Source organism: Phymastichus coffea, unplaced genomic scaffold, assembly GCF_024137745.1.
Source record: "Phymastichus coffea isolate CEN01 unplaced genomic scaffold, Cenicafe_Pcof_1.1 PCOF00003, whole genome shotgun sequence".
NCBI classification, from domain to species: Eukaryota; Metazoa; Arthropoda; class Insecta; order Hymenoptera; family Eulophidae; genus Phymastichus; species Phymastichus coffea.
Window position 1 is genome coordinate 2,451,585 of NW_026706814.1, and position 27,680 is coordinate 2,479,264.

General features: G+C 39.2%; 1 protein-coding gene across 4 annotated transcripts in view; it reads right to left on the reverse strand.

Annotated features, from left to right (window-relative positions):
• The window catches only part of LOC131664658 (proton-coupled folate transporter), a 690,091-nt gene that overhangs the window by 122,760 nt on the left and 539,651 nt on the right, over window positions 1-27,680 (reverse strand). For 3 of the 4 annotated variants that reach the window (XM_058935980.1, XM_058935965.1, XM_058935957.1), the window contains one exon: window positions 12,095-12,251. The exons of the other annotated variant lie outside the window; for it this stretch is intronic. In XM_058935980.1, the coding sequence (XP_058791963.1) occupies window positions 12,095-12,251 (157 nt within the window). The remainder of the gene's footprint in view (window positions 1-12,094; window positions 12,252-27,680) is intronic. 4 annotated transcript variants of the gene reach the window in all.

Below are 27,680 nucleotides of genomic sequence, written 5' to 3' on the forward strand. Positions count from 1 at the left end.
GATTAAAACTTTAACTAAAATTGCAATAAGATACTTAACAATTGTTTTCAATGCATGCTTACGTTTCTGCTATTTTCCTTCTCAGTGGAAAGTAGCAGAGATTGTCTTAATACCTAAACCTGGTAAAAAACCAGAAATGGTGACTGCATATAGACCGATTAGCCTTTTGTCAGCAGTCTCTAAAATTTTTGAAAAATTAATACTAGCTAGAATTAACCCAATAATACTAAATAGAAAACTTATCCTCAATCATCAATTCGGTTTCAGGTGTAATCACTCTACGATCGAGCAAATAAACAGAATAGTATCTGTTGCGAGGAAAGCCATAGAAGATAAACAACACTGCACTGGTATATTCCTGGATGTTGCACAAGTATTCGACAAGGTTTGGCATAAAGAGCTACTTCATAAACTGAGGACTTTATTTCCGGAGCCTCACTACAAGTTGTTGCAGTCATATATACAAAATAGAGATTTTCAAGTTAAAATAAATACATACATATCAAAACGTCAATAAAATAAATACATACAAATCAAAACGTTAATAAAAGCTGGAGTACTACAAGGCAGTTTTCTAAGCCCAACACTATACGAGGTATGTCCGGAAAGTATCGGGCCTACCTTTATATTTTCGTGCTAGCGTTATTCTTTATCATCTGGTGGGTGGCATCCTTCAAAGTAATCCCCACTTGATTGAATAACACGGTTCCGTCGATGTTTCCACTTTTCAAAACAGTCCTGGAACTCACTTTCAGGGATAGCCTTAAGTACACTCGTCGCATTGTGTTCAACCGTTGTTTTGTCATCGAATCGGTGTCTTTTGAGTGGTTTTTTTAGTTTTGGAAACAGCCAAAAGTCACAAGGGGCTATGTCGGGACTGTATGGAGATTGTCGAAGCAATGCGATATTGTGTTTGCTCAAAAACTGCTGCACAAGATTGGATGAATGCGCTGGCGCCTTATCGTGATGGAGAAATCAGTCACCACTTTCCCAAAAGTGCAGCCGTTTTCTTCTTACTGCATCACGCAAACGTTTCAAAATTGGAACGTAGTATTCTTTATTGATTGTCTGACCTGTTAATGCATATTTGTGATGTACAACACCTTCACAATCGAAAAAAACAATCAACATTGACTTAACATTGCTCGGACTTTAACGTGCTTTTTTTGGTCTTGGCGATTCAGAATGCTTCCACTGTGAAGATTGTTGTTTTGTTTCACGGTCATAACCATAAACCCATGATTCATCACCTGTAATAACTTTTTTAAGCACATTATCATCATTATTGACCATTTCCAGATTGTCCAGAGCGATTTCTAAGCGAATGTTCTTCTGCTCTGCTGTGAGCAATTTTGGGGTGAATTTCGCACACACGCGCTCCATTCCTAAATTTTCGGTTAAAATTTCTGAAATGATAGTTTGTGGTATCCCAAGGTCTTCTTCTAGTTCTCGCACAGTCATACGACGATCTTGTTCGATTGCAAGTCACACCCGCTCAATATTATCTGCGATTTTTGTCGTTGAAAGTCGGCCGGAACAAGAACCACTATCGACAGAATTGCGACCATCCTTGAACCGTTTAAACCACTGTTTTATTCGTGTTTTGCTCAGACACTCGCTTTCGAAGGCCTTTTGCATCATTTCAATAGTTTCCGAACTCGTTTTTCCGAGTTGAAAGCAAAATTTGATGCAAATTCGTTGATCTTGTTTTTCAGTCATTTTTGACAATATCAAAATCCGACGAACGCGAAAAAGGCATTGTAAACAAAGACACGCTGTGCATGAACTATAAGTCCGGCAGGCGTCAATAAGTAACCAATAGATTCATGAGGCTTTACTGTTGACATTTCTGTCCGGTAGAGGTCGATCGAATACTATGGCGCGAAGATATAAACGTAGGCCCGATACTTTCCGGACAGACCTCGTAGACAACACTTAGAAGGATATAGATAACTGGGCACTATCGCTACAAGAAGAAGAAATTAACGAGTATCTCGAACAACTGGAGCTAAGAAAAAACGGGAGCAAGCTCTCGCGAGCTGGATGATCGCCAAATTGGTTGCTAGGCGACTATTCAATGGCAGATTTCATAGAAGCTACCAAGCAAAATAACAACCCAACCCACCAATAAGGGCGGCCCTGCGCTCAGAACTAAGATCTTTCATCTGTGCTGAGCACACAGCATCTGAAGAAGAAGAAGAGCACCCGTTAACTCAATTAATGCAAAACGCAAAAGTTATATCGAGGGTACAAGAAACAGTGATAAATGTTTCAGAAGTATTAGACAATGGAAGAAACGATAGTAGCAATCAAAATATCACAACAACAGCTAATGACGGCAGCCAATTTCAACTTCCACCCGCATTTGCTGTAATCATCCAAGACCTTATCTTCCACTTCCGAGAGAATGAAAGGAAGCTCGAGCAACTAAACTCGGTAAGCGACAACTTATCAAGTCGAACAGAAGTGTTAGACAAGATATATAGTAATAGCAGCAACGTTAAGAGCCAGCTAAAAGACATATCTGCCAGAATAAGTACAGAAAATGCCTAAAAAATATGCTATAGTAAAGGGTATAGTAAAGAAATATGCTAAAAAATATATGTTTATCTTAAAAAATATTTGAAAATTTTTTGAATTTTGACATTCTTTCAAGATGATCAGCATGAACAAAGCTTAGCCTGCCGATGGTGCTTCATTAATTTTATATTGTCTTGATTTTTATATCTTCTCTCGATATACTCCATAATTGCTGTAAAATAAATTATAAATTATTATAATTGTTGAAAATAATACTATATTTTTATTAACAATATAATTTTCATATTGTTGCTGGATATTAAGGTTGAAATTTCTGATGTTATCATTCTCCGCTTGTTGAGGAAGATAATTTTGATTGCAGTGCTGTTCTTCTACAAAATATCATTTTTAAAACACTATAAAAATATTTTATAATAAACATTTATACATATAAATATATATTTACGATTGTAACGTCTCATGTGATATGGAACGTTTCATAATACACATCTAACTTCAAAAAATCTTCAAGAATAAATATCATAAGCATCGAAATTAGCTATGTATTTCATAAGCTAGAAATTTATAAATAAATAAAAATTTTAAGCGTTTTCGAGTAAACATATAATTTAATCGTTTATTTGTAAATCAATTATGGGGGTTTGGCCAGTGGAGCCAGTAGTACATATAAAAAGAAGCCTTCTTGCCAGCCAAGATTTTTTAAAATGTATATATACAGGGTGTCCCATTTTAACTTTCGGATGAAGATTACTCGGAGATTTCATGAGTATCGGAAAACATGTTTCAGATGAATGTTTCTCAACTTTGAGGGGGCCATATTAAGGTGACCTTTTCGTGACCTTGAAGGCCATTTTTAAGGTCATTTCAAGCTTAAATTCATTTTTTTAAACGGCAACCCCTATTTTTGACACCGGATTCGGAAAGAGCGGGAAATTTTACGTCTAAAACGGTATTTTAAAATTTTTTTCATGACCTTGAGAAGGTCGATTTAAGGTCAATTACTTGATAAACTGGCTACGGGTGATTTTTTTAATATTTAAGATATCGGAAAATGACCTCTACAAAATTTGTACATAATAGAGTCGGGCCCCTGAGGGTATCAACAACTTTGACCTTGAACTTTATCTACAAGGTCATTTCAAGGTCAAAGTGTTTTTTTAATGGAGACCTCTATTTTTGATATTGAATTTGAAAAAAGCGAAAAGTTTTAAATGTAAACTCACATTTTAAACATTTTACAATTACCTTTAGAAAATCAAATCAAGGGTAAATACTGAAAATTCGCTAAAAATCGTTTACTTTAAGCTTTTAAAGTTTATGAACGAGTAAATATTAAGATGAACTCATGAACCAATGACCTTGAGTATTTTGCTCTTGAATGTAGTTTTCAAGATTATTTTAAGATCAAAGTAATATTTTTTATGGCAACGCCTATCTCTGACACCGGATTACCACGATTGGAAACAATAATAATTTTTAGGCTCTAAATAACTAAATTATTATTTTTAAATTGTAACAAAATAACATAAAATTGAACATGAAATAATTGTCAAAAAATAATGATCTATGGCTATTAATTAATATTACTAAACTAATATTTTAAAATTATAAATTTGACTCGAGTGTAGTTCAATGTGTTTACGACGGTACGTGTTTATTTTCACTGCCAGTGCTTTTCGTTAATAATAATTTTTACTCAATCAACTGTCAAGAATTGAGTTGGCATCCCTTATTAGAAAATTTGCTATGACTAGTATTGTTATGTGCGCTTCATGCAATCTTTCTTAGGAAGCATGATTCTTTCGGCGTGTCTTAGTTTCTACGATACTATTTTGTTCCTCATTATTAAAATAATATGATTTCCGCAAGTTTTTGAATTTGCGATATTTTGAAAAAATATGGCAAATTATTAAGCAAATGAATGCGTTGAAATACTACTGATTCTTGGAGAATGCCGTCGTTATTATACTGCTGCTGCTCGGCTGTATGCCGAACGTTTTCCCAATCAGCGTCATCCGAGCGATGTGCAAATAAGAAATATTGAAAGACATTGTCGTACAAATGAGCTACATCGATAGAGACGTAGACAAAGAAATTTAAATAGTAATGATGGAAGACTTATTACCGTATTGACTATGGTTCATTTAAACCCTCATATAAGTACAAGAACAATTGAACGTCAAATCGGAATTCCTCATTCTTCAGCTCATTGTATGTTAAGATCAGTGCGTTACCATCCATATCATATTACACTGTATCAGGAGTTGAATGAAAATGACTATTTACTCAGAATGGATTTCTGTAGATGGGCGCTCAATCAACTAAATGAGGATCCAGATTTTTTTTGGAATGTTTGTTTTGGTGATGAGGCTACCTTTAAATGTGATGGTACCCTTAATAGACATAATTCTCACTACTGGTCTCCTGTTAATCCTCATTGGCATCGAGAAGTAATTAATCAACATCGCTGGAACGTTAACGTTTGGGACGGAATCTGTAATGGACAGATTGTTGGCCCGCATTTTTTAATGGCACTGTCAATGCTAATAGATATATCGACTTTCTGGAAAATGATCTACCTGGATATTTGGAAAACATTCCGCTGAATGTTCGACAGCAAATGTAGTGGCTACAAGATGGTGGTCCAGCTCATTTTGAAAGAAACGTAAGAGCATTTATAAATAATCAATTCTCAAATCGTTGGATAGGTCGTGCTGGGCCAGTTCCTTGGCCATCAAGGTCACCGGACCTTAATCCATTAGATAGTTATTTCTAGAGATATTGTAAAAATGTTGTTTACGAAGACGCGCCTACGACTAGATTAGATATGATCGCGAGGATCAGAAGAGCTTGTGCAGCAGTCACTCCCGAAATACTTGAAAATGTTATGAATAATTATCGACGCAGACTGGAAATTTGCTTGGCGAACAATGGAGTACCATTTGAGCATCTTATGTAATTAAATTTTTCAAATATTATTAGTTCATTTAATTCTAATTGAAAGTTTTTTTGACGATTTGGAAAATACTGTTTAGTTAAATAATTATCATTATTCCTTAAATGAAATCGTTATCGTAATTTTAAGTTTTTTTAGAAACCAAAATGACTGTAAATTTAATAAAGTTACCTTATTCTAAAATCTCTATCAACATTTATTTTTTTCTACCCATCCAACTTTTCCAATTACGAAATCAGAAATTAAAAACAACGTTTTATGCAATAAGAACCTAAGTGATAGCATTATGATTTGAAGAATTTTCACGCAAATAAAATAACCCAATAATTTACCTAAAAGGGTTAAATAGTCCCACAGTAAAATTTATAATTTTATAATATTAGTTTAGTAATATTAAAAGACCTTGGCCTTGAAATGACCTTGAAGATGAAGTTCAAGGTCAAAGTTGTTGATACCCTCAGGGGCCCGACTCTGTTATGTACAAATTTTGTAGAGGTCATTTTCCGATATCTTAAATATTAAAAAAAATCACCCGTAGCCAGTTTATCAAGTAATTGACCTTAAATCGACCTTCTCAAGGTCATGAAAAAAATTTTAAAATATCGTTTTGGACGTAAAATTTCCCGCTCTTTCCGAATCCGGTGTTAAAAATAGGGGTTGCCGTTTAAAAAAATGAATTTAACCTTGAAATGACCTTAAAAATGGCCTTCAAGGTCACGAAAAGGTCACCATAATATGGCCCCCTCAAAGTTGAGAAACATTCATCTGAAACATTTTTTCCGAACCCCATGAAATCTCCGAGTAATCTTCATCCGAAAGTTAAAATGGGATATATATAGTAACGGGGTGGTTATCTAGCAAAAATGAGAAATTTATTAACGAACAAACTCCCACGATGCAGAGCTAACTACCGCTCCATTAAGCACGTATAGTTATACATCTATTCGCCTTTACGTTTGATGATTTCGTTTCAGTGTCTTCTTTCCAACCGAGTTGAACTCATCTTAAGTCACTTGACTTGAGACACTCGATCTATCTTCAGTATGACTGACTTAATACCTAATCCGCCTAATCTCCTAGATGAAATCGGATTAAGACTTAAGCCTTTATAGATCTATTAAGCTAATAGGAAACGAAATGACGTAAACGGCGAATAAAATTAAGAAAATTTAATCAATAAAAACTACAAATCTTTTATGGGCCGAAAGTCTAACGCACGCGATGGGATTTACAATTATAAATTATAATTCAGTGAGAGAGTGAAAGAGAGGATTCGAAAATTGCCGCGAAATCTAACGGTCGGTGAGAATACAAAATTTACGATCGCGATTGACAAAATTCTTTCGAATGTATTTTGTCGCACAATAATATAGGGAGGTACACCTACCCTGCGGTGCAATTACGATGATCAGCCGTAATTGTTGTTGAAGAAAATCAACGGTCGATGCTTCTCGAATTGATCAGTTGCGCTGCCTCACTCTCCAATTTGCTGCTACTATAATGCTGCTGCTTGCTGCTGCTGTAATGCTGCTGCACTCACGCACGTATAAAAATCCCAGGAAACTTTCGGTAAAACACAGCGAAACACAGTGCAAAATATTCGGTGGTACTTTCACGAAAGCAGCTGAGGCTTAATTGAAACTTTTAAACTCTCGCGCGCCCTCTCTCTCTCTCTCTCTCTCTTAGTCGTTCAAATTATCGAATTGACTACCGTTGCAATATGTACATCTTTTCAGTGATCTGAAAATAGACCATTTCTGACGTAAAGTCGAAAATGGTCCGCACCCGGATATACATACATACACATCTCTATGTTAAGCTATCAAGGTGGTTATGAGACTAACGTTATAGTTATAGTAAAATGATGTAAGGAGGCGTGAGGAGGCACGAGGAGGAGTAAGGAGGTAAAAACCGTGAGAAGGCGTGAGGAGACAGCTACCTACATAATAACATTAAACTTGACAGAATTTGCACGCTATTTAAAGAGCTAATTCTTGAAATGAAGAGTTGTGAGGAGGCGAGAGGAGACTTGATGAAGGAAAATTTAGGCCTTACATTCTCAGGCGTGTCTGTTATTGCCTTTTTTGCCTATTATTGGCCTATGTTTTGCTTTTTGTTGCCTTTTTTTGCCTATACATTGCCTATAGTTTTGCACTTTTTAGTATAAAATTTTGATTTTTATTTCTTCTTTAAATCTTAAATGAAGTATTGGTCGAGAGTACCTGAAAGTCTTTATTTAATAGTTAGAATATCTATCAAGATATATTACAGAATAATATATGGATAGATAATTTTTGATTTTTTCGTCTTGAAGATTTAGATTGATTTGACCCAAAGTTGTTAATTTAATATACGTACATGATTGTACGTTAACTGATCCATAACATAGTATGAACAAACCATTTTCCAGTCAATAATTTGAACTAAAATATTCAATAATTGAATATTTTAATTGTTTATGGTACCCGAAATACAAAGGTTATCTAAAAAGTATCCGACCTAACTAAGAAACAACACATTTTTTCTCTAAAATCATTTTCATTTTCCACTAGCATCCTTTTTAGTCGATACACTTATTTAAATGATGCTGTAACTTCTTTAACCCTTCTAAATAATAGTTATCGTCATTCTCCTCAAAATAGGCGTTTGCTTATGCAATAGCCTCCTCGTCAGATGAAAATCTCTCTCCTGTAAGTGAAACTTTAGGGTTAGGAAACAGGAAAAAGCCACTAGGGGCCAGGGACCTCAACATGCAATAATGCGTAATACTCTCCTGTTATTGTTTTACCTTTTTGGATATAATCAATCAACATAATTTCATGACTATCCCAAAATATAGTCGCCATCACTTTGCGACGGGGGAGAGGGAGGGGAAAAATAATAGACGGGTATTTTTCCGGTCTCGCACTGTCGCCAGCGGCGCGCAGTCAGCCGAGACAACGTATGCAGCTTTATTTTTTTATTTCGTTGGGCGCCAGCTACCGTGCTCTCGCGTTAGGAGAGCAGGTAGCGCTGCAACGTTGGCTGGTTCTCGGCAAAGTCCTGCTGGTCGCTGTGAGGTCGGGTGGTTTCCCCGTTGCCTCCCTCCTCGTCGCCGTCGGTGTTCTTTGCGCGCGTGGCCGGCTATCACCTGTGAAGAATGAAGCGGGAGCGCGAAGTCCTAGGCGACGAATTCGTTCGAGTCTAAAGCGTATCGAGCGAAAAGGGGAAAGGGGGGCAACGGGTGGTTTACAAGGCCACCCACGGCTGCGGCTCGTTCGGCTAGCTAGAAGAAGTTCGGGGCATGGCGGCTCTTAACCCAGAAGCGGGTACATCGAGGGGGGCGTCGTAGGGGCGCCCCGACTGACGGACTAGTGGTTGAGGGGATAGCTCCTTCCGTGGACTGGTGGCGTGGTGGCCGCGATGGCGGCTACCGGCTAGGTGATAATCAGGGCAGTCGCGCACGCGCTTACCGATCTCAGACCGATCGCGAAAGCTACGGGGGATGAGGCGATCAAGTGGGTGCAGTCAATAACAAGTCAGACTTAAAATAATTCAGGTTTATTCGGCAAAAGAAAACTTCCAGGTCAACCCCAGTGATCTATCCCTCGCGATGGTCAGCCTGGTCTAGGTTACTGGAGGACGCGAGTGGCGTACTACGACGCGAAGTCGGCCTAGGCAGACAATAATTCAGTTGGATACTTCGGACTTCGGATACGATTACACGACGTCGGTCTGTTTACTCGCGGCGAAAATTCCAGTTCGTTCAAGGCAAATAAGTGAAGGAATTCGATCGGTCGCACGAAGGTTAGCTACTGTTCGCGGTGTTGACGGTACTTTGTAGCAACGATCGCGAGCAAAATAAAGGCGACAATGTATTCGAATTTTGCCGGTCGAACGAAGGTCTAGCACGACTCGTGTAATGTTTAGGTCGACTCGGGAAAGGAATTCATAGACGCGCACTCTAAGGAAAACTCGTTTCTCGGATGACAACAGTACGGCGACACTCAAAACGACGCTCGGAAGGTCGGTGGCAAAAACATGCGCAGCAACGGCAACGGGCGCGCGAAGGTCATACGGCATACCCGCGCGCGGACATTCGGCGATCATGCGACAATTTTAGATGCGGGACAAAGAAACGACGTGACAAAGAAAAGCTCGGAGACAACGGCAAACATGTTCGATCACAAGGCGTAATGCGCGCGAAGGTCATGCGGCACTCCCGTTCGGTAATTACGCGGCAACTTCGTCTTGCGGACAATGATAATACAACGGCTCTATAAAAGATTTTCGGAGGTCAGCAATGAATGAGCGCGAATGTTATTATATCGAACGCGCGAAGGTCGTACGGCACTCCCGAAACGCGGCGGTCGGCAATGCGCGGCAATCTCGCGATCATCGGGCATACAAAGAAAATCAGTAGTAGAAAAGAAGGTACTTACTCCTGTTAGTTTTTCGGGCAATTACTATCGCGGCTACGGCCGCCAAGGCCGCTGTAGCGGCCGCTACTATTGTCGTATGCGCCTCCGTTATTGGTGCTGTCGTTGCTTCTATTTTTCTATCGCTATTTTTCTCACTACTCTCACCGTTTTCTCTGTACTCACTGCTCTCACTATCTTCTTTCTGTATTCGCTATTACTATTTTCTCTCTGTATTCGCTACTTTCACTTTTCTCACTATCTTCTTTCTATACTCGCTGCTTTCACTATTTCCTCTACTACTCTCACTTTCTCACTATCTTCTTTCTATACTCGCTGCTTTCACTATTTCCTCTACTACTCTCACTTTTCTCTGCTTTATCTATCTTCTCTGCTTGGGTACCGCGCAACAGCGAGGCTCGGCGGGACTACTCACCGTCGAGGCTTAACGGTCACTGGCGCGCCGTTTTTCGGTGACGCGCCGCTTCTCCTAGCTTACTTCTCCTTAGTTATTGTCGATTGGCTGGCTTGTTGCTAAGCCGGGTCTCAGCGCCGTCTATATTAATGTTCTTTGCCCGCGCAATTTGTTTATTGGTCGGTCCTTCGCTCCTAATTTGCCTACTGGTCGCGAAGATAGCGTCGGTTTTCACTCATTAGTCCGACCACCCCTAAGCTGATAACGATTGGCCGGTCAACTAGCGTCGCTTGTCTATCCTCTTCTATCCACCGCTCGTTGGTCTTACCGATTCCCCTCGCTCGCTTCCGATCGGTCTAGCATCGGTGGTCTCGCTTGCTCTCACGCGCTCGGTCGCTCCTACTTCTAGTCTAGCTAGGCCTACCTTAACTAACGGGGGCTTGCTATCAGCTGATCGCAGCTGGAAACTTTAGGGGCTTCTAGCTTCCCGGGGGAGGGTCGGATCGGGTCGTGAGTGCGCGAGGGGTTGTACGCGAGCGTAAGGGTCGTGCGAATCGGTCAGGGAGGCTTCTAGAGGTCATAGTTCGCGAGATCCGGGAGTGCGTGGGTGGGTGTATGCGGTCGTGGCTGTTTTGCCGCATCGTGCCGGTAGTGTATAATTTTTCGTGTGATGACGCATCATCACAACTTTTCCGGACAATGAAACCGTCTTTGCCGTTTTCGGAGCAGATTTACCCTTTGCAATCCACTGTCTTGACCTTTTTTGCGTTTCCGGAGTGTAGTGATGAATACAAATTTCATCTACAATTATGAATCGGCGGAAAAAATCCTACTGGTTTAGCTTAACCGCGTCAATAAGGTTTTGAAATGTTCATCCGAATGAGTTTTTGATCCAAAGTGAGCAAACGCGGCACCCAACGTGTGAATAGCTTACGCATACCCAATTCTTCAGTCAGTATATGACAAATGCGTTCTTTTAATATTCCAGTTACTTCCTCTATCTCTCTAACCTTAATTCGACGATCGTTCAGTACAATTTGATAAACTTTCTCGATGGCTTTTTTATTGTTGGCTGCTGCAGTTTTTGGTCGCCCTGCACGCTCATCATCAGTCAAGCTGATACGGCCACGTTTAAACTCTGCTGCTCAACATTTTACGGTCGGAAATGATAAAGCAGAATCTCCGTAAAGAGTGTCTACCTCCTCTTTAATTTGCGTATTCACTTTTAAAAACAAATATTTAATGACAGCTCAATACTTAAGTTTTTCTATATTCAAGAAAATCTCCACAACCTCTCAGTTAAACGATTATATCAAATAAAAACTAAGCGTCTAAAATGGCTGAAATTTTTATTGGGATCTCTCAAAACATGCTTAAATATATTTTTTAACTTATGTACATAAGTGTTGCCATCTTCAGGTTGAGGTCGGAAACTTTTCAGACAGTCCTAGTAATTCAGTACAATTCACTATGTTTTAATTTTAATTCTCATTTTTTTTAACAAAAAATCATTTATTAACTTCATGCTATAATTTAAGAATTCACCATACCACCAAATATCTACGATATGACACCTAATATTTACTATATTACTAAAAATATACTATTTATCTAAAAATATACCTAAAATCACCAGATTAAAAAAAATATAACTCCATAGAAATACGAATAGGGATAAAAACGGGGGGTTAACAAACGAAGCGAGTAGACGGTACTCCCCTAGAGTATATATATATGAAATATTCTTCTATATTTCAGAGTTAATTTCATTAATTAAGTACTTACATTATAAGAAAGAAAACACCGCATTGTGTGCTAAACGTGAGCCAGAATATGCTATTTGGTCTCGTACTAATCGTAGCTTGATAAAGTTGAGTGTACATAACACCACTTGCCAAAGGAACAGCATTATCGCAGACAGATAAAATTGAAAATATTTTTCCTGAAAGTTTCAATCAACGAAATTGGGATTAATACAAAACATATATTTATATTATCAATAAAAAAAATTCACAAATGGAGCATTGTAGAGTTAATTCATAAAACAGTGTAGTTAGAATCACTTTTCTAACAATATTAATATCACTAATGCAATTAGATTTGTGGTGTAGTCGAAAATCGTTTTGTAACCGAGACATCCATTCTTCTCATTTATTATATTTTAAATTACTTTTTATAAAATAACAATTAAAATTTTTGGAACAATTTTGCTTTTTATTATTCATGTCTTACGAAAAGTAATTTATAACTAAAAATAATAATACTGTGTAACAGTAAAGTTATATACATAGTTATTAGTAACTTCGTCAAGAATATTCATGGTTGTTCATTGCGAAGCTAATTACTGTTGCAATCTGCTGTTTATACGCTTAGTGCTGTTGTGCATACGTTTAAATGAAAAAACGGCTGAAAATTAGTACAGAAGGCTCAAAATGAAGCGAAAGACCTTTAAAATCTGATTACGAGTTCTTAGAGCAAGCGAGGATTAGTAGAATATCAACAACAGATAAGCAATAAGCGTGACGTAAAAATCAAAGAGAGAATAAATAATATTTCAGAAAAAGTTAGTCCATTACCTAACAAATATTGCAAGATACTCTAAATAAGCTTCAGATGTGGATATCACACACTGATTTTATCTTCTTAAGCACTAAAACGGAATTCATGGTTTTCACAATTGACAATAACTACAGCTCTGAGGCATCACTAACATTAAAATATAATTTGGTAAATATAACACATAAGCTAAAAATACTGGTATGACTTCCGACAGAAAACTAAGTTGACAATTTCACCTCCTTGAACTCAGTAAGTAAGCCAGAGGGGCCTTAACTCAGAGGGGTATCAGCTCATTGAGTTGAAGCGTGTGAGTTGAGGTGTGTGCATGTTCAACTCAGCACTGTCACTTCACCTCCCGACCCCCTTACTGAGCCGCCCGTGCATTGTCGACTCACCTCCCCCCTCCTCCTACTGAGTTATACCGGTGTGTTCTACGCACTCCTCCCTCCTCTACTGAGTTAATCTGATGGCGTGCGTTCTCCCCCCCCTGCTCTGCTGTATTATGCTGTGCGTTCTACGCACTCTCCCCTCTCCTACACTGTGATGCCCGTGCGTTCTACGCATTCCCCCCTGTCCCATACTGTGCTGATGTGCTCTGACGCGCGTTCTCTGCACTTCCCCCTCCCTCCTCCTTCTCTCCTCGCGATTTGATGTATTCTCGATGAGCGCGTGCGTTCTGTGTTACGCGTTTTGATTTTTTTTATTGTGTATGTGTGTGTGTGTTAAATTTTTAGATTTATCGGAAAAAAAACGGACGGACGGATCGGGGGATCGAACGCGCGTCCTGCGGATCCGCAGGCCGATGCTCTACCGCTAGAGCTACTACCATTGTTACTACGGGCAATACCGTATTGTGTATACTAGGAAGACCCGGACGAAAAGAAGAACAAAGAATCATCGACATGGAAACAAAGTATTTCCAAATTTTCGAGCAATACTAAAAATTTTCCTGAACAAAAAGGCTGTCAGCAGTTCAATAACGAAAAGAAGAACTAATAATCATATGTATACATATCATCATTGTACACCACCTCAACTAATAAATAAACATTTTTTTTTCATCTAAATTCTATGTTGTATAAATTTTTTTTGTTGATAAAAAAATACAAAATTTATTATAAAAATTATGAACTGCTGCTGCTGCTGCTGCTGCTGCTGCTGCTGCTGCTGCGGTTGCTTCTGCTGCCGTCATCGTCAGAGTCAGCGAAGAATTTCGGTTTTTTTGGATGGTTTAATAAAAAAATAAAAGAATATTTTTTTGAATCAATTGAAACAAAAATTTTTTATTTATAAAAAATATATCTTATTCTACATGTTCTTAAAAAATACATATTATTCTACAAAGTATTTACTTGAAAAGCAAAATCACTATAGAAATCCTTCAACGACTTCACCGCTCTCTTCCCAATCCATACAACAGCCATCGATATAAAACTTTTTCATTAATTTAACGTTTTGATGTGCACATGTCGTTACGTATTTGCCGTTATGATTAGGGCATCAGTTACACGGTAACTGATTTTAATTTTTCGAAAGGTGAATAGCCCCAATCATTCAAATCGAAAACTTTGAGGCCATATCGTTCTAACCACTCTTTTTTCAACTCTCCGGATTCGAAAATTTTTGTGGCATCCTTGAGTGTATCTGTGATGATGAATTTATGCTCTTCGTATTTATAATAGCCAGAGTTACATGTTAATTCATGATAGTAGAGTTCTAACCAGAGATTTTCTCGCTTATATTTTTCCGTTAGTCTTCGCCATGGAAAGGGAGGTTTGAACAAGCGTACGAGCGGTTCTTCGTTGTAGTTAAGTGGAAGTATTGCTAACTCTTTCACAGAATAAGTTTTGCCAGGCATCATGAAGCCTTGCATATCTTCTACGTACTCCATTGCGATAGAAAGCTACTACTGAGCTGCTTAAGGAAAGAGTCAATTTTTTAATACCCTTCCCCCCTCTCCTAAATAAGTTTCTTCACATCTCCATTTATCGGATTTTATTGAACGATGCGATCGTGTAGAATAAGACAATACACAGTCCTTTGGGAACATTTTCTCTGATTTTGAACTCCAAGCGCACATCTACTGGAGCAGTCTTTAATGATTCGTTTTGTTTCGAACAGTCAATCACTACGAGTGGCATGTAATTTTTATATTCGAGTTTTTTGAGCATCGCTTCGGCATCATTACCGTAGTATACGTTTTAAAAATTGGCATACATATCGTACAACATTGCCTATTGGTTTTTACTGAAATCAATGTTGAGATTACCATATGGATAGCACTGAGAGTTGAGGTACAGTTTGACATTTCTAATGTTACAATGATCAAATATACTAGTCTTAGAGTTTGATTCATTTTTTCGAATGGTTTGGAAGGCTAAGATGATGTAGCGTGATTTCTCCAAATGATTTGTCGTTTTAACTGTCCAGACGTGAATTGTGTTTGCAGGCAGAGCTGGATATTCGTACAGTTCCCAACTACGAAAACTCATTAAAATACTTCGTTCGCTTTAGAAAGTCGAGTAGACGTATTTTCTCTGCATTCGATGCAGTCACATAGGGCATAAGCCATTCGAGGCATGTTACATTAATCTTGAATTCTTCGTAAGCTTCAACTCGCCCACGGTTTTCTTCGTTTGATAAACTGCATTTAAATCAGTACTCGATCTTATGAGAATTAATTCATGTTTCATATTCACTAGCACTTTACGATAGCCCTCAGCCAATCCAAATATGAAGCTCAGAGGAATCAAAATGTCAAAGTCGCATTCGTATTAGTTATTTTACGGTCCTTTTGTTCTAAGGTATTTATCCATCCGGCATTTTCGGCAATCAAGGATTGACTTTAAGTGAGAGATAACCAGTTCTTCATAACGGTTGTGAGACCAACGTTCTTACATTTATCTATTTCTATAGCATTCAGCTCATAGCTAATTTCTTCAAACATGTGACAAATGGCATTATTAACAAAATCAGTATTCGTTAACAAGGTGTTATTGTTGCTACGTAATCCGCAAATGTGTAACGAGCTGCGACATGGTAAAAGGCACAAGTCTTGATGTTGAACTGATATACGAATCTCGTCACTACGAGGGTGGTCCGATAAGTACTTAGCCTACAAAAGAAAAACTAAAATTTTGGAAATGTGGCGTTTTATTTTTCAACATAGTGTCCTTTTAGTTCGATGCACTTAGCCCAGCGATGCTCCAACATCTTTAACCCATCTGAAAAATACGTTTCCTCGAGGTCTGAAAAGTAGGCTTCCGTGGCAGCGATTACCTCCTCATTCGACTCAAATTTCTGCCCGGCAAGTGACTTTTTCAAGTTTGGAAACAAAAAGAAGTCGCATGGGGCTTAATCTGGGGAATACGGTGGACGAGGCAGCAGTTCGTAGCCTAATTCGACCAATTTGGCCATGGCGACGGCGGAGGTGTGAGCCGGTGCGTTGTCATGGTGGAAGAGCACTTTTTTCTTCGCCAAATGGGGCCGTTTTTTCTGCAATTCGACGTCGAATCGGCCCAATAATTCGGCATAGTACAGCCCTATGACCGTTTTGCCCCTCTCCAGGTAGTTGATGTAGATCACACCTTGTGAATCCCAGAAAACGGTGGCCATCACCTTTCCGGCCGATGGGTTCGGGTTGGGGCAGTCTTCGCCTTCTTCGGAGCACTTTCGCCGGGTAAAGTCCGCTGTTTCGACTGTTCCTTGGTCTCTGGTGTATACCAGTGGATCCATGTTTCGTCGACTGTCACGAAACGATGCAGAAACTCCTTCGGATTGCACTTAAACAGCGTCAGACATTGCTCTGAAGTTGTCTCACGGTTGCGCTTGTTGTTCGGAGTGAGCAAACGCGGCACCCATCGCGCCGACAGCTTTCTCATGCCCAAAATTTCATGCAGGATATGACCCACGCGGTCTTTTGAGATGCCTACGATCTTAGCTATCTCGCGCACCTCCAATCGTTGATCTGCCAATACGAGATCGTGAATTTTTGTCACGTTATCCTCCGTGGTAGCCGTTTTCGGAGCACCTGGACGTGGCTCTTGAAAAATCGACGTGCGACCACGTTGAAACTCGTTAAACCAATTTTTAACGGTCGCCATCGAAGGAGAAGAGTCACCGTACATAGCATCCAAGCGCTTTTTGATTTCGCTGCGTGATTTCCCTTCCAAAAACAAGAATCAAATCACCGACCGATACTGCTCTTTTTCCATTTTTCAAAAATCAACGGACACACTTGCTTTCACACGCTCTCAAAAATAAACTACAACTCCGATCCGGCTGAAATCTTGACAGTAACCATCGAGATGGTTGTACCACGTGACAGAATATTTCTTTTGCGAGAGTGGCGCCATCGGGCGGTGAGGCTAAGTACTTATCGGACCACCCTCGTATTTTTGAACAATGAATTAGTGTAAGGCTGATGAGCGTGGAACTCGCAATGAGTCAAAGATTCGTCGAATACGACAGGTGACTGTATTTCCTGAATGTTCTCCATTGTTTCGTTGAAAACAGCAGCAAAAAAAAATTAGGCAATTTATTTTCCACCTGGAACTACTCTTAACCCAAGACTTTTTAGAAACTTTATGCTTTGATGTGTTAAAGCTTTCGCTTTCCGAAGACGATTGATGACTGGAGGTCGTCGTGCTGACATTTTCAATTTCAGTCAACGACTGATGATGGGTTTGCATTTTTCAATGCTTAAATAGCCCTTACCACTCTTTGAATCGTAAACAATTCCCATTATACGCTTTTGAGGTTATGATCTGATGGTTATGACTTCACCGCGAAAATTAATTAAATTTACGTCTTGATTGATGATGCGTAATTGTAAATAATTTATAGACTTTTTTCTAACTGGAAGATAAATCACGTGAGAGGGAATTTCAATAATTTTATATCCAGGCGGTACTGCTGGAAAAAATTCGTGAATATGGTGAACGGTATTTCCGTTCAAGTAAGCTCCAGCGGTTATATTACAATTGACTCTGACAGTGTTCACTCCGAGAATACTGACGGGCAGATCAGAGTTGTGAGAAACGTTTGTCTCTAATGTACGTTGTGAAAAACCCAACAATCGTCCGATAGAATTTTGCGGACGAAAATCGATAGGTTTCGAACACTTGATTGTACAATGCAAGGTGTTGTTGTTTGGTTTCAAACTTAATATTATATTATTATTATTATCAGTACAGAGAGGCTGCACAACTTTGCGAAGAAATTTATCAATGTCGTCGATCTCGTAGGCCCCGACAGGTATGTCGATAATTTGATTTGCGACGAAAAATTTATTATTATGTACGTCGATATTAGGTATCGAGTTGAACGTTAGGAACTCGACTAAGCCCAACTTGTAATGTTTATGCTGTGATAGTTCGATTGGTGGGAAATAATGCGCTTCCAACAGTGAAAAATTACCCGAGAGCGTCAGAGTTAACGAATCCTCCATGACTGTGTGAACATAACTACCGATATTTTCACGTTGTCTTTATTTTTATACCCTCGCACAAAAACTGTAAGCAAAGATGACCGCATACGTGAGAATTGAAATCTTGATATCTTTTCGTATTATATTTGATCTCGATATCGCCAAGATACATCATTAAATGAATAGGTGGCCTAAGATCTCCAAAACTATCGAAATATGTGACGTTTTTTCCGATTTTGCGATAAGCCACCCAGTGCGTTCCTGTTCCTTCAACGCCATCAAGATTGACTATAGCTGATTCGTGAAAATATGGTCCAGAACTCGATAAGTCATTTCTCATGAAGACTTCGCGAAAATTTGGTATACTCACTATTTTTGCATACTTTATCAAAACGGCGTTTGTGAGGGCTCTATCCGGTAAATTTATTTTGAACTTTTTTTTTTCAAATCTGATCCCAGATAAGGTTTGTGATAAAGTCCATAGCCTTTTTCATAAGGTTTGAGATATAAGCTTTTTCCCAGAGTAATGGCCTGCATTGTTTTGTTGTGTCTCTTGTTCTCTTCCAATTGCTGTTTTGCAGACTTTGCATCACTCACGGCTTTTGCGATTCCCGCGGCGCCACCAGCTAGAGCGCCAGTTGCACTCAAGCCTGCAAAAAGTGGTATGAGGAAGGGCAAAGCTCCACCCATCTTAGTTGATATTGGCAGAATTCGTGGAACGTTGATGTTTGCTTTTCCACCAGCTTTTTTAACGGTTGTACGAGCTTATTTCAAAGCAGAACCGATGACTTTGCGCGCACATTTATCCTTGGACCATTTGAATGTGACCGCTTTGATCACGCTTTTCAAATTAACTAACTTTTTCGATTTCTTGCATCCTTTCGTCTTGGTTTTCTTTCTTTTCTTCGCTAGACCCATACCAAACTTTGATTTTAATTTCACGGCGTTAGATATAGCGTAAGCAGCTGCTTTCTCACCAAAACTAGAATCATTAGCGAAGACTCTTTTGATCGCTTTTTCAGCTAAAATTTTGTCTACGATATTTCTAGCCTGGATATTTTCTCGATTTTTCGAGTACACTATATCATGTTGCTTGTAAGCTGCGTCGAGAGGATTGATTCCTGGATTGCCGCGAGCTAAACGTATCTGTAACTTAGTTCCTGGTCCGAAATATTGATAATCTGGAATATGGACTTCAAATGGAAGTTTATTAATGATATTGACGAATCCTCGTCCTTTCTTTACTCTTTGACGTTTGCATATGATCATCACTCGATAAAGTCCAACACACGACTAACGTTTGAAACTATAAAAACAGATATATATATATATATAGCCATGTGGTCAGTTATCGTTCGAACTCTGTCTCGTGAGTATGAATTTCAAGAAACAAACTGTGAAACTTCCTATAGAAAATTTTGACGTCATCGTGCGGGAGGATAAGCAACCAAAGCGTCACGGAGATTTACTGCCGAATAGCATCAGAGCTATTTCTTGTGGTCCGTCCAACTGTGGCAAGACCAACAGTCTTTTGGCGCTTATCACTCACCCCAATGGCGTTAAATTCGAAAATGTTTACGTGTACTCGAAATCGCTTGATCAGCCAAAGTATAAATTATTGGAAGAGATGTTAAAGCCAATAGACGGAGTGAAGTATTTTCCGTTCAAGGAGCACGAATCCGTGATCGATCCCGATCATGCATTACCTAATTCAATTATGATATTCGACGACATCGCCTGTGAGAAACAGGACAATGTACGCGCTTTCTTTTGTATGGGCAGACAAGGAGCGTCGACTGTTTCTATCTCTCGCAAACGTATGCGCGTATTCCTAAGCATCTCGTGAGAGATAACGTCAATTTATTGGCAATTTTTCGACAAGGCGAAGCAAATATGAAACATATATACGACGATCATGTGAATTCAGATATGACTTACAATTAGTTTAAAGAACTTTGTGCAAAATGCTGGTTGGATGATAAATATGGGTTTTTAGTGATCGACAAAGACAGAGCTATAAACTGTGGAAGATATCGAAAGGGCTTTGATTGTTTTGTTATAAATATATCACGATAGTAATGCGGTATACAGTCTCTCGATGATCGTCGAAGCGTTAACATGGCTGATCATCAAAGGGAAAAACATGTGTTTTCTCAACTCGTAAAAGCGCAAGACGCGATAAGACGAAAATATAGTTTATTGAAGCAACACCGAGAGTATACCGACGAAATCTTGAATAAGACATTCAAACCAATAGTCGATCCTCTTAAAGTCATAATAAGTGTGAAGGAAAAAAAATCTTCCCCCCGAAACACTCGTTCCAGTTATTAAAAAGCCGAAATTTCTAAACAAAAAAAATTAAAATACGAAATCAATTCGGCTGATAATGTCGACAAGTATGAAACCACTCAGTCTAGTAGCAGAGATAGCGATGCTACTGTCACGCACAATACTACACAGTTTTATAACAGTTTATCCGACGAGCCGAGCGAGAATGAGCATTTAGCTGGTGACAAGTACACGAATGCATTGGATAAAAGTGTTTCGAATTTTGTGGACTTGATTTATGGAGGACGTAAAGAACGAAATGGATCATACACGCTAGGTAAATGTACGGTGATTTTTGACAAAAATAACGTAGACGTCGATGGTTTCAAGTATCCAAAAACATAGGGTTTAATCGAGTTACTGGTTGCAAAGCAACCTGATCAAAGTTTAACCACTTCCAATGATCTCAAGAGCTATAAAGAAATCTTGGAGATATCTAATATTCATAGGAAGAAAAATAATCCAAACGAGGCTATAAGAGCGCACAATAGTAATAAATTCAATAACATGATTGGTCCGTTATTTGGTTTGACTAAAAAAAATACAAAAGGAGGCGAGGGGCTGCTAGAGACGACTGGTATGTCTTTGCCTATCTACAAGGTTGCGCGAAACAATACTTCTATGGATTGCGTATGCTGGGATGATCTGAATGAGCTCGTAGATCGTCTTCGATTGTTAGTGGCTGAGCAATCAGCGAGTAACAATAATCACATCAACGAAATTCCTTCGATAATCGAAGAATTACGCAAGGATGGATTCATATATATAATAAGAGCACACCTATCCTTCGAGCATTATCAAAATGAACGTCGACATATTTGGACATAAATATAAAGAGCAAGGAGTCCACGGTCTTCGCGGTCCGACCAGTATTGGGTTCAAGCTCACGAGCGAGTACCATTACGATCTAGAGAATCGTTTCCGCGGTCTACCAGAGCGCTTCTTGTCTTCAACACTGCCGCTACTTTTAAATTTATTTACATTGTAGTCTACGGTTCGACGAGGAATATTGAGAATACTAGCAATCTGACGATTGCTTTTACCATTTATGTGAAATCCAATAACTTGATAACGTTTACTAAAATCTCTCGGTGCCATACTTCAATAATATGTTACTATGGTAAACAATTTTTTAGAAGATTAGAACAACATTAAAAAAAAATTTTTTTCACTAATCATTAGTTATGTCAGTTTTGGTAGATTAGATTAATTTTTCTACTTAGATTTTTCGTTGATCGAGATTTGCATACAATTAAAATTTGTCTACAATTAATATAATAGCTTCGAGTATAAATGATCTGTTTTATTATTCCAAAGTGAAATATTGAAAAAATTAGACTACTTAATATTACGACTGAAAAAAAAATGTTTTCATATGATTATGAAATTTCGTTCACGTATTCTACTTACAAAATAGAGCATTTTCTTCCAAGAAAATTTTTTTCTACAATTCGAATTTTCCGAGATACAGAGCAATGAATATAGATACTGTTTTTGAATGAAATGCTCATATAATCGCTGAATTTAGACGAAAATTATTTTTGAATGAGTGTTCTGGATAGTGCAGAAAAAGAGCTAAAAAATGCTATGTTTAGAATTTTTCTACGATTTTTATTCTCGAAATGGCAAGCGGTTAAAGAAAAAGCAAAAATTTCGTAATTTTTGTTTTGATATTCGCCGTCCTATCTGCAAGGGAAATATCTAAGCATGATTTTAATATACACCATTGAAAAGTGCTCGAAAAACCCTTTCAAATGAGCCCCAGCAGAGCTCTGTAGGTGTATTTCCAGCCGAGATATTGAGTTTCAAAGTTATAGTCGTTTTGTTCTTAGGTGGGCAAAGATTATTGGGCGGGAGTGTATATATACGAGTATATGTATGTATATCAATGTACGCATAACAAACAAAAAAGAAGAAAATAAACTTTCTTTATATTATTTTCAAATCAAAATATGTGTGTGTGTGTTTATTTATTAATTCTTCAATCTACATAGTTTTCTTTTTTTTTCTCTACAATTTGGTTCTATTTATTCAACTATTGTGCGTATCATCAAATCCTAACCACTTTACGAAAACTTGATTATCACACCTCTTAATAATCTTTTCCACTAGATAGATGTCGGGATATTTGGTTTTCTGAAGTTCCTGTTCGTAGAAGCCACATAGGCTAGGCTTATTTTAATAATCTATCAAATGATAAGTAGTTGGATTTGTTGGCGCCACGCGCACAATTGTAAATATTTCCGTTGACCAATTTGGTGTATATCCCTTTTCAAATATTTGCTTCGCTTTGCTCACTCTGACTTTGTTGCCAACTTTGAACTTTGGCTTTCTTCTTTCTCTTCTTCCAACGTATTGTATAAATTTTTTTAATACTTGAGCTTGATTCGCCGCTGTAACTTGGATACGTTTTATACCAATAGTTTTGTGTTTGCGATTATTGTAAGCAGCTGTGAGCTCCGGTAGTACGTCGAACCATTTGTAGTTCCCACGGAGACTAAACTTTTTCCACATAGCGTTCTTCAACGTGCGATTAAATCGTCCGTATATCGAAGCTTTGAGCGAACTATTGGTAGAATACAGATTGATATTATATTTTTTCACGAGAGCTTGGAAATCTGCATTGTAGAATTCCTTGCTTTTATCCATATGAAGATTCTTTGGCCGTCTACCTTTCGCTAAAATAGATTTCATGGCCGCTGTCACATCGCGACCGGTTTTCCTTTTCACTGGCACAGTTCACGCGTGCTTGCAAAAATTATCAATTATCGTGAGAAGCCAATTGTAGCCATGATTTTGTCTAGAATAGCCTGCATATTGACGAGATCGGGTTGCCACGTCTCATCGATACCTCGAACGTCGTACTTTTGTCTTGGATAATTATGTCTCGTTGGTTTGTGCAACTCCTCCACCACCGTTTCCATTTAATCGACTGTTTTCTAAATTTTCAACACTTGACTTTATTCATGGTAATTCTTCTTTGATAATTGCATTCAAATCCTCAAGATCACTCCTTAATCGTGCGATCACGTCTCTCGTAGATTTTATTGCCATCTGAACGATGTTTTCCGCAGTTTCCCAATTTATAGCATCTTTAGTCTGCAGCGGAAGAGCAAGATTTTCCAATCTTTTATTCTCTAGATCGTAATGGTACTCGCTCGTGAGCTTGAACCCAATACTGGGCGGACCGCGAAGACCGTGGATTCCTTGCTCTTTATATTTATGTCCAAATATGTCGACGTTCATTTTGATAATGCTCGAAGGATAGGTGTGCTCTTATTATATATATAAATCCATCCTTGCGTAATTCTGCGATTATCGAATGAATTTCGTTGATGTGATTATTGTTACTCGCTGATTGCTCAGCCACTAACAATCGAAGACGATCTACGAGCTCATTCAGATCATCCCAGCATACGCAATCCATAGAAGTATTGTTTCGCGCAACCTTGTAGATAGGCAAAGACGTACCAGTCGTCTCTAGCAGCCCCTCGCCTCCTTTTGTATTTTTTTTAGTCAAACCAAATAACGGACCAATCATGTTATTGAATTTATTACTATTGTGCGCTCTTATAGCCTCGTTTGGATTATTTTTCTTCCTATGAATATTAGATATCTCCAAGATTTCTTTATAGCTCTTGAGATCATTGGAAGTGGTTAAACTTTGATCAGGTTGCTTTGCAACCAGTAACTCGATTAAACCCTGTATTTTTGGATACTTGAAACCATCGACGTCTACGTTATTTTTGTCAAAAATCACCGTACATTTACCTAGCGTGTATGATCCATTTCGTTCTTTACGTACTCCATAAATCAAGTCCACAAAATTCGAAACACTTTTATCCAATGCATTCGTGTACTTGTCGCCAGCTAAATGCTCATTCTCGCTCGGCTCGTCGGATAAACTGTTATAAAACTGTGTAGTATTGTGCGTGACAGTAGCATCGCTATCTCCGCTACTAGACTGAGTGGTTTCATACTTGTCGACATTATCAGCCGAATTGATTTCGTATTTTAATTTTTTTTGTTTAGAAATTTTGGCTTTTTAATAACTGTAACGAGTGTTTCGGGGGGAAGATTTTTTTTCCTTCTCACTTATTATGACTTTAAGAGGATAGACTATTGGTTTGAATGTCTTATTCAAGATTTCGTCGGTATACTCTCGGTGTTGCTTCAATAAACTATATTTTCGTCTTATCGCGTCTTGTGCTTTTACGAGTTGAGAAAACACATGTTTTTCCCTTTATAAATATATATATATATATATTTATGCAGTTGTAAATTCTATACAACCATCACCCTTGTGGGTGAGAAATAATTTAAGTTTATTAGCGTAATCCAACATATCGTTGAACAGCTTTTCATTCACGATCAGTGCAATCGATACCTTGTTTGGTAGAAACAGCTGAAACTCCTCGTTCACTTCGTCTACGATTTTTGCACCGTATCGTGTTTCAACTTGTTTGAGTCTGGTGATAATACTCGTATACTTGGATTCTGTGTCCAATTCATAAATCTTCTTAGTGGGTTTGAATTGATTACAAGCTAAATTATTCAGCTGCGCGAGATCCATCAGTAGAAAAAAAACAATGATATTTAAACTCAGTTGACTTGAAACAAAACACACACACACACACACACACACACACACAGAAATCACAATTACCTCGAGTAATTTTTTAATCACGGAAATTTTATATTTTTCTAATTTTATCGACAAACCGAGCTTCCAGTAACTTTCTTCTCCTTGGAGTAAGTTGACTATGAATGAAATTAGAAGACTGTTGCTGTTGCTGCTGCTGCTGCTGCTGCTCACTACTCGTGGTCGTCGTCGTCGTTGTCGAAGTTGCAGGTAACTTTGTCTCAATGAGAATGAGCTGCTAAGCCTCGGGTGCCGATTGATATAACCCGTCCCCCACTCCGCTCTTTTTCGGCGACGGCGTCTCGATGGCGGCGGCGGCTGGCGTCTCGATGGTGGCTACGGCGGTGGCGGTGGCAGCGGCAGCAGCGCCCGTTGGCTCGACTGCAATCATTCCCAACGCTTCTATCCGCCCCTCCCTCTCCACCAATGGAGTGCCGTAATGGCTCCAAGGAAGCGTATCGGTGGTTCCGGGCAGCAAGAAGCGTTTATCGTCGTGCACGCTGAGCGCGATCTTTTTTTGTCTCTCGCTGTACAACTGATGATGACGCGATCTGATGGACTTTTGCTGTTGGCTCAAAATCACATTTTCTCGGAGACATTTGACGTAGTCCGCGAACTTAATCGTAGCATTCAGCACCGAATTCTTGATCCCCTTTGCCTTCTTTATTGCATCTCTATTCCGAACTCTCACGCTGTACATTTTGCTTCTGAGTCCCACGAACTCGAGCATGAGCATTCCGGCGTTCTCGTCCTTCATCTTGCCAACCACCCTCTTATTGGCTCTGGGAATCGCGAAGCGATTCGGCTCTGGAAAATCCGACGTATCGAATTCGTGAATATCACGACGCATGACCTCGTACATGTCTACTTTGGTGATTTCCTACACGAGACTGTCCGTGTTGGTGTACAGAAGCTTGCAACGCTCCTCACCAACGGTGGCACCGCGCATGTAGTCGTAGTGAAATCGATACACGAGCGTCTTGGACAAGTCGAGAACAGCGAGACCTATGTAAATGGATTTTTTCACGATGATTTCCGTACGCAACAGTTGAATCGCCACCAGTTCGTCGTCGAAAATGTCACTACTGTGGAAATTTGGTCGAACTATCAGAGCTTCAGCATCGTATCGCCCCTCCTACTTGTTCACCAACTTCACGTCGATTCGTTTCTTCTCATTTTCCATGGTCTTGCCGTATACCGCATTGTTGAACAGTTTGTACAGCATTTTTTCGAATTCGTTTGCCGCCCGCTTACGCAACTCGCTATTCAAATCGATGTACGTCTTGAGCCATGGGCTCTGCTTAAACTTTAAAACCCGATGTATCTTCGCGAGGTGCAAGCCATACCCTATTGCTTGTTTTAGAGCTCTGTAGTGGATTACGTAACGCTCCTTATCATCGAGAGTCGTCATGAGCTTTTTCTGTTTGGATCCCGGAGCGGCTTTGTGCTCTAGACAAAATGGCATATCTCTGTGCGCATCGTGAATTTCTTCTGGATACTCCAAATCCACTTCGAGTATGTAACCGAAGGATGAGTCATCGGGAATATCGAAGGAAAAGTTGGCGGCGGCGTCAATGTCGCACCATTCGAAATCACCGAGTGGAAGTGGCTCGATCATACTCCAGCTGTAAAGGTTATTGACGTCGAAATACATCAAATATTTGTCATATTTCTGTGGATCGTAGTCACCGTCGTCGTCGTCGTCGCCCATGTATGGATTGTTCGCGGCAGCATACCTGTTGCAACACTGGCTAATTCCACCGCGAATGCCGCGTTCGACAAATATGAGCATGTCGATATCCGTCAAGAGCTCCAACCTTACACCCGTATACTTTAACATGGCGTCCCAACTCAATCCGGGCGTCGTATAGTAGTAGGCCGGATCCAAACGATACGCCGCTCGACACTTGGCTTTGAAAATTTCAAAAACTTCGGCCGAGATCGGTGATGTCGAATGTTCTCCAAACGTTCTCCGCGTGACTGTACTCTTCGTCGCTGATATCCGAATCGTACAGACTGCTGTAAAAATCTTGCTTTCGTGGAAGCGTCGTCGTCTTCTCGAGTTTTGTAAACGACGACACATAGTCATACGGAAATACACCTTTTCTCTTGAATAGGGCAATCTGCGGCAGTGTGTATCCGTCATCTTGCTGAAAATGTCGATTTAGAATATCGTGTTTTTCCAAGTACGACGATAGTTTGTCGAGCGAAGACGCCATAAATCGAAACAAATCGACGAAACGCAGCTTTATATCGGTACCTTCCACGTACTTCGTAAAAGATATGTAATTTTCTTGGTTTGAGGAATGAGGCTCACTCGACCGGGAAATTCGTTCGCGATTTCCCGGATAAATAAATGCGCATCGTATCCATTGAGATTGTGAAAAAAAACGAGTATAGTTCGCGTTTCTTGA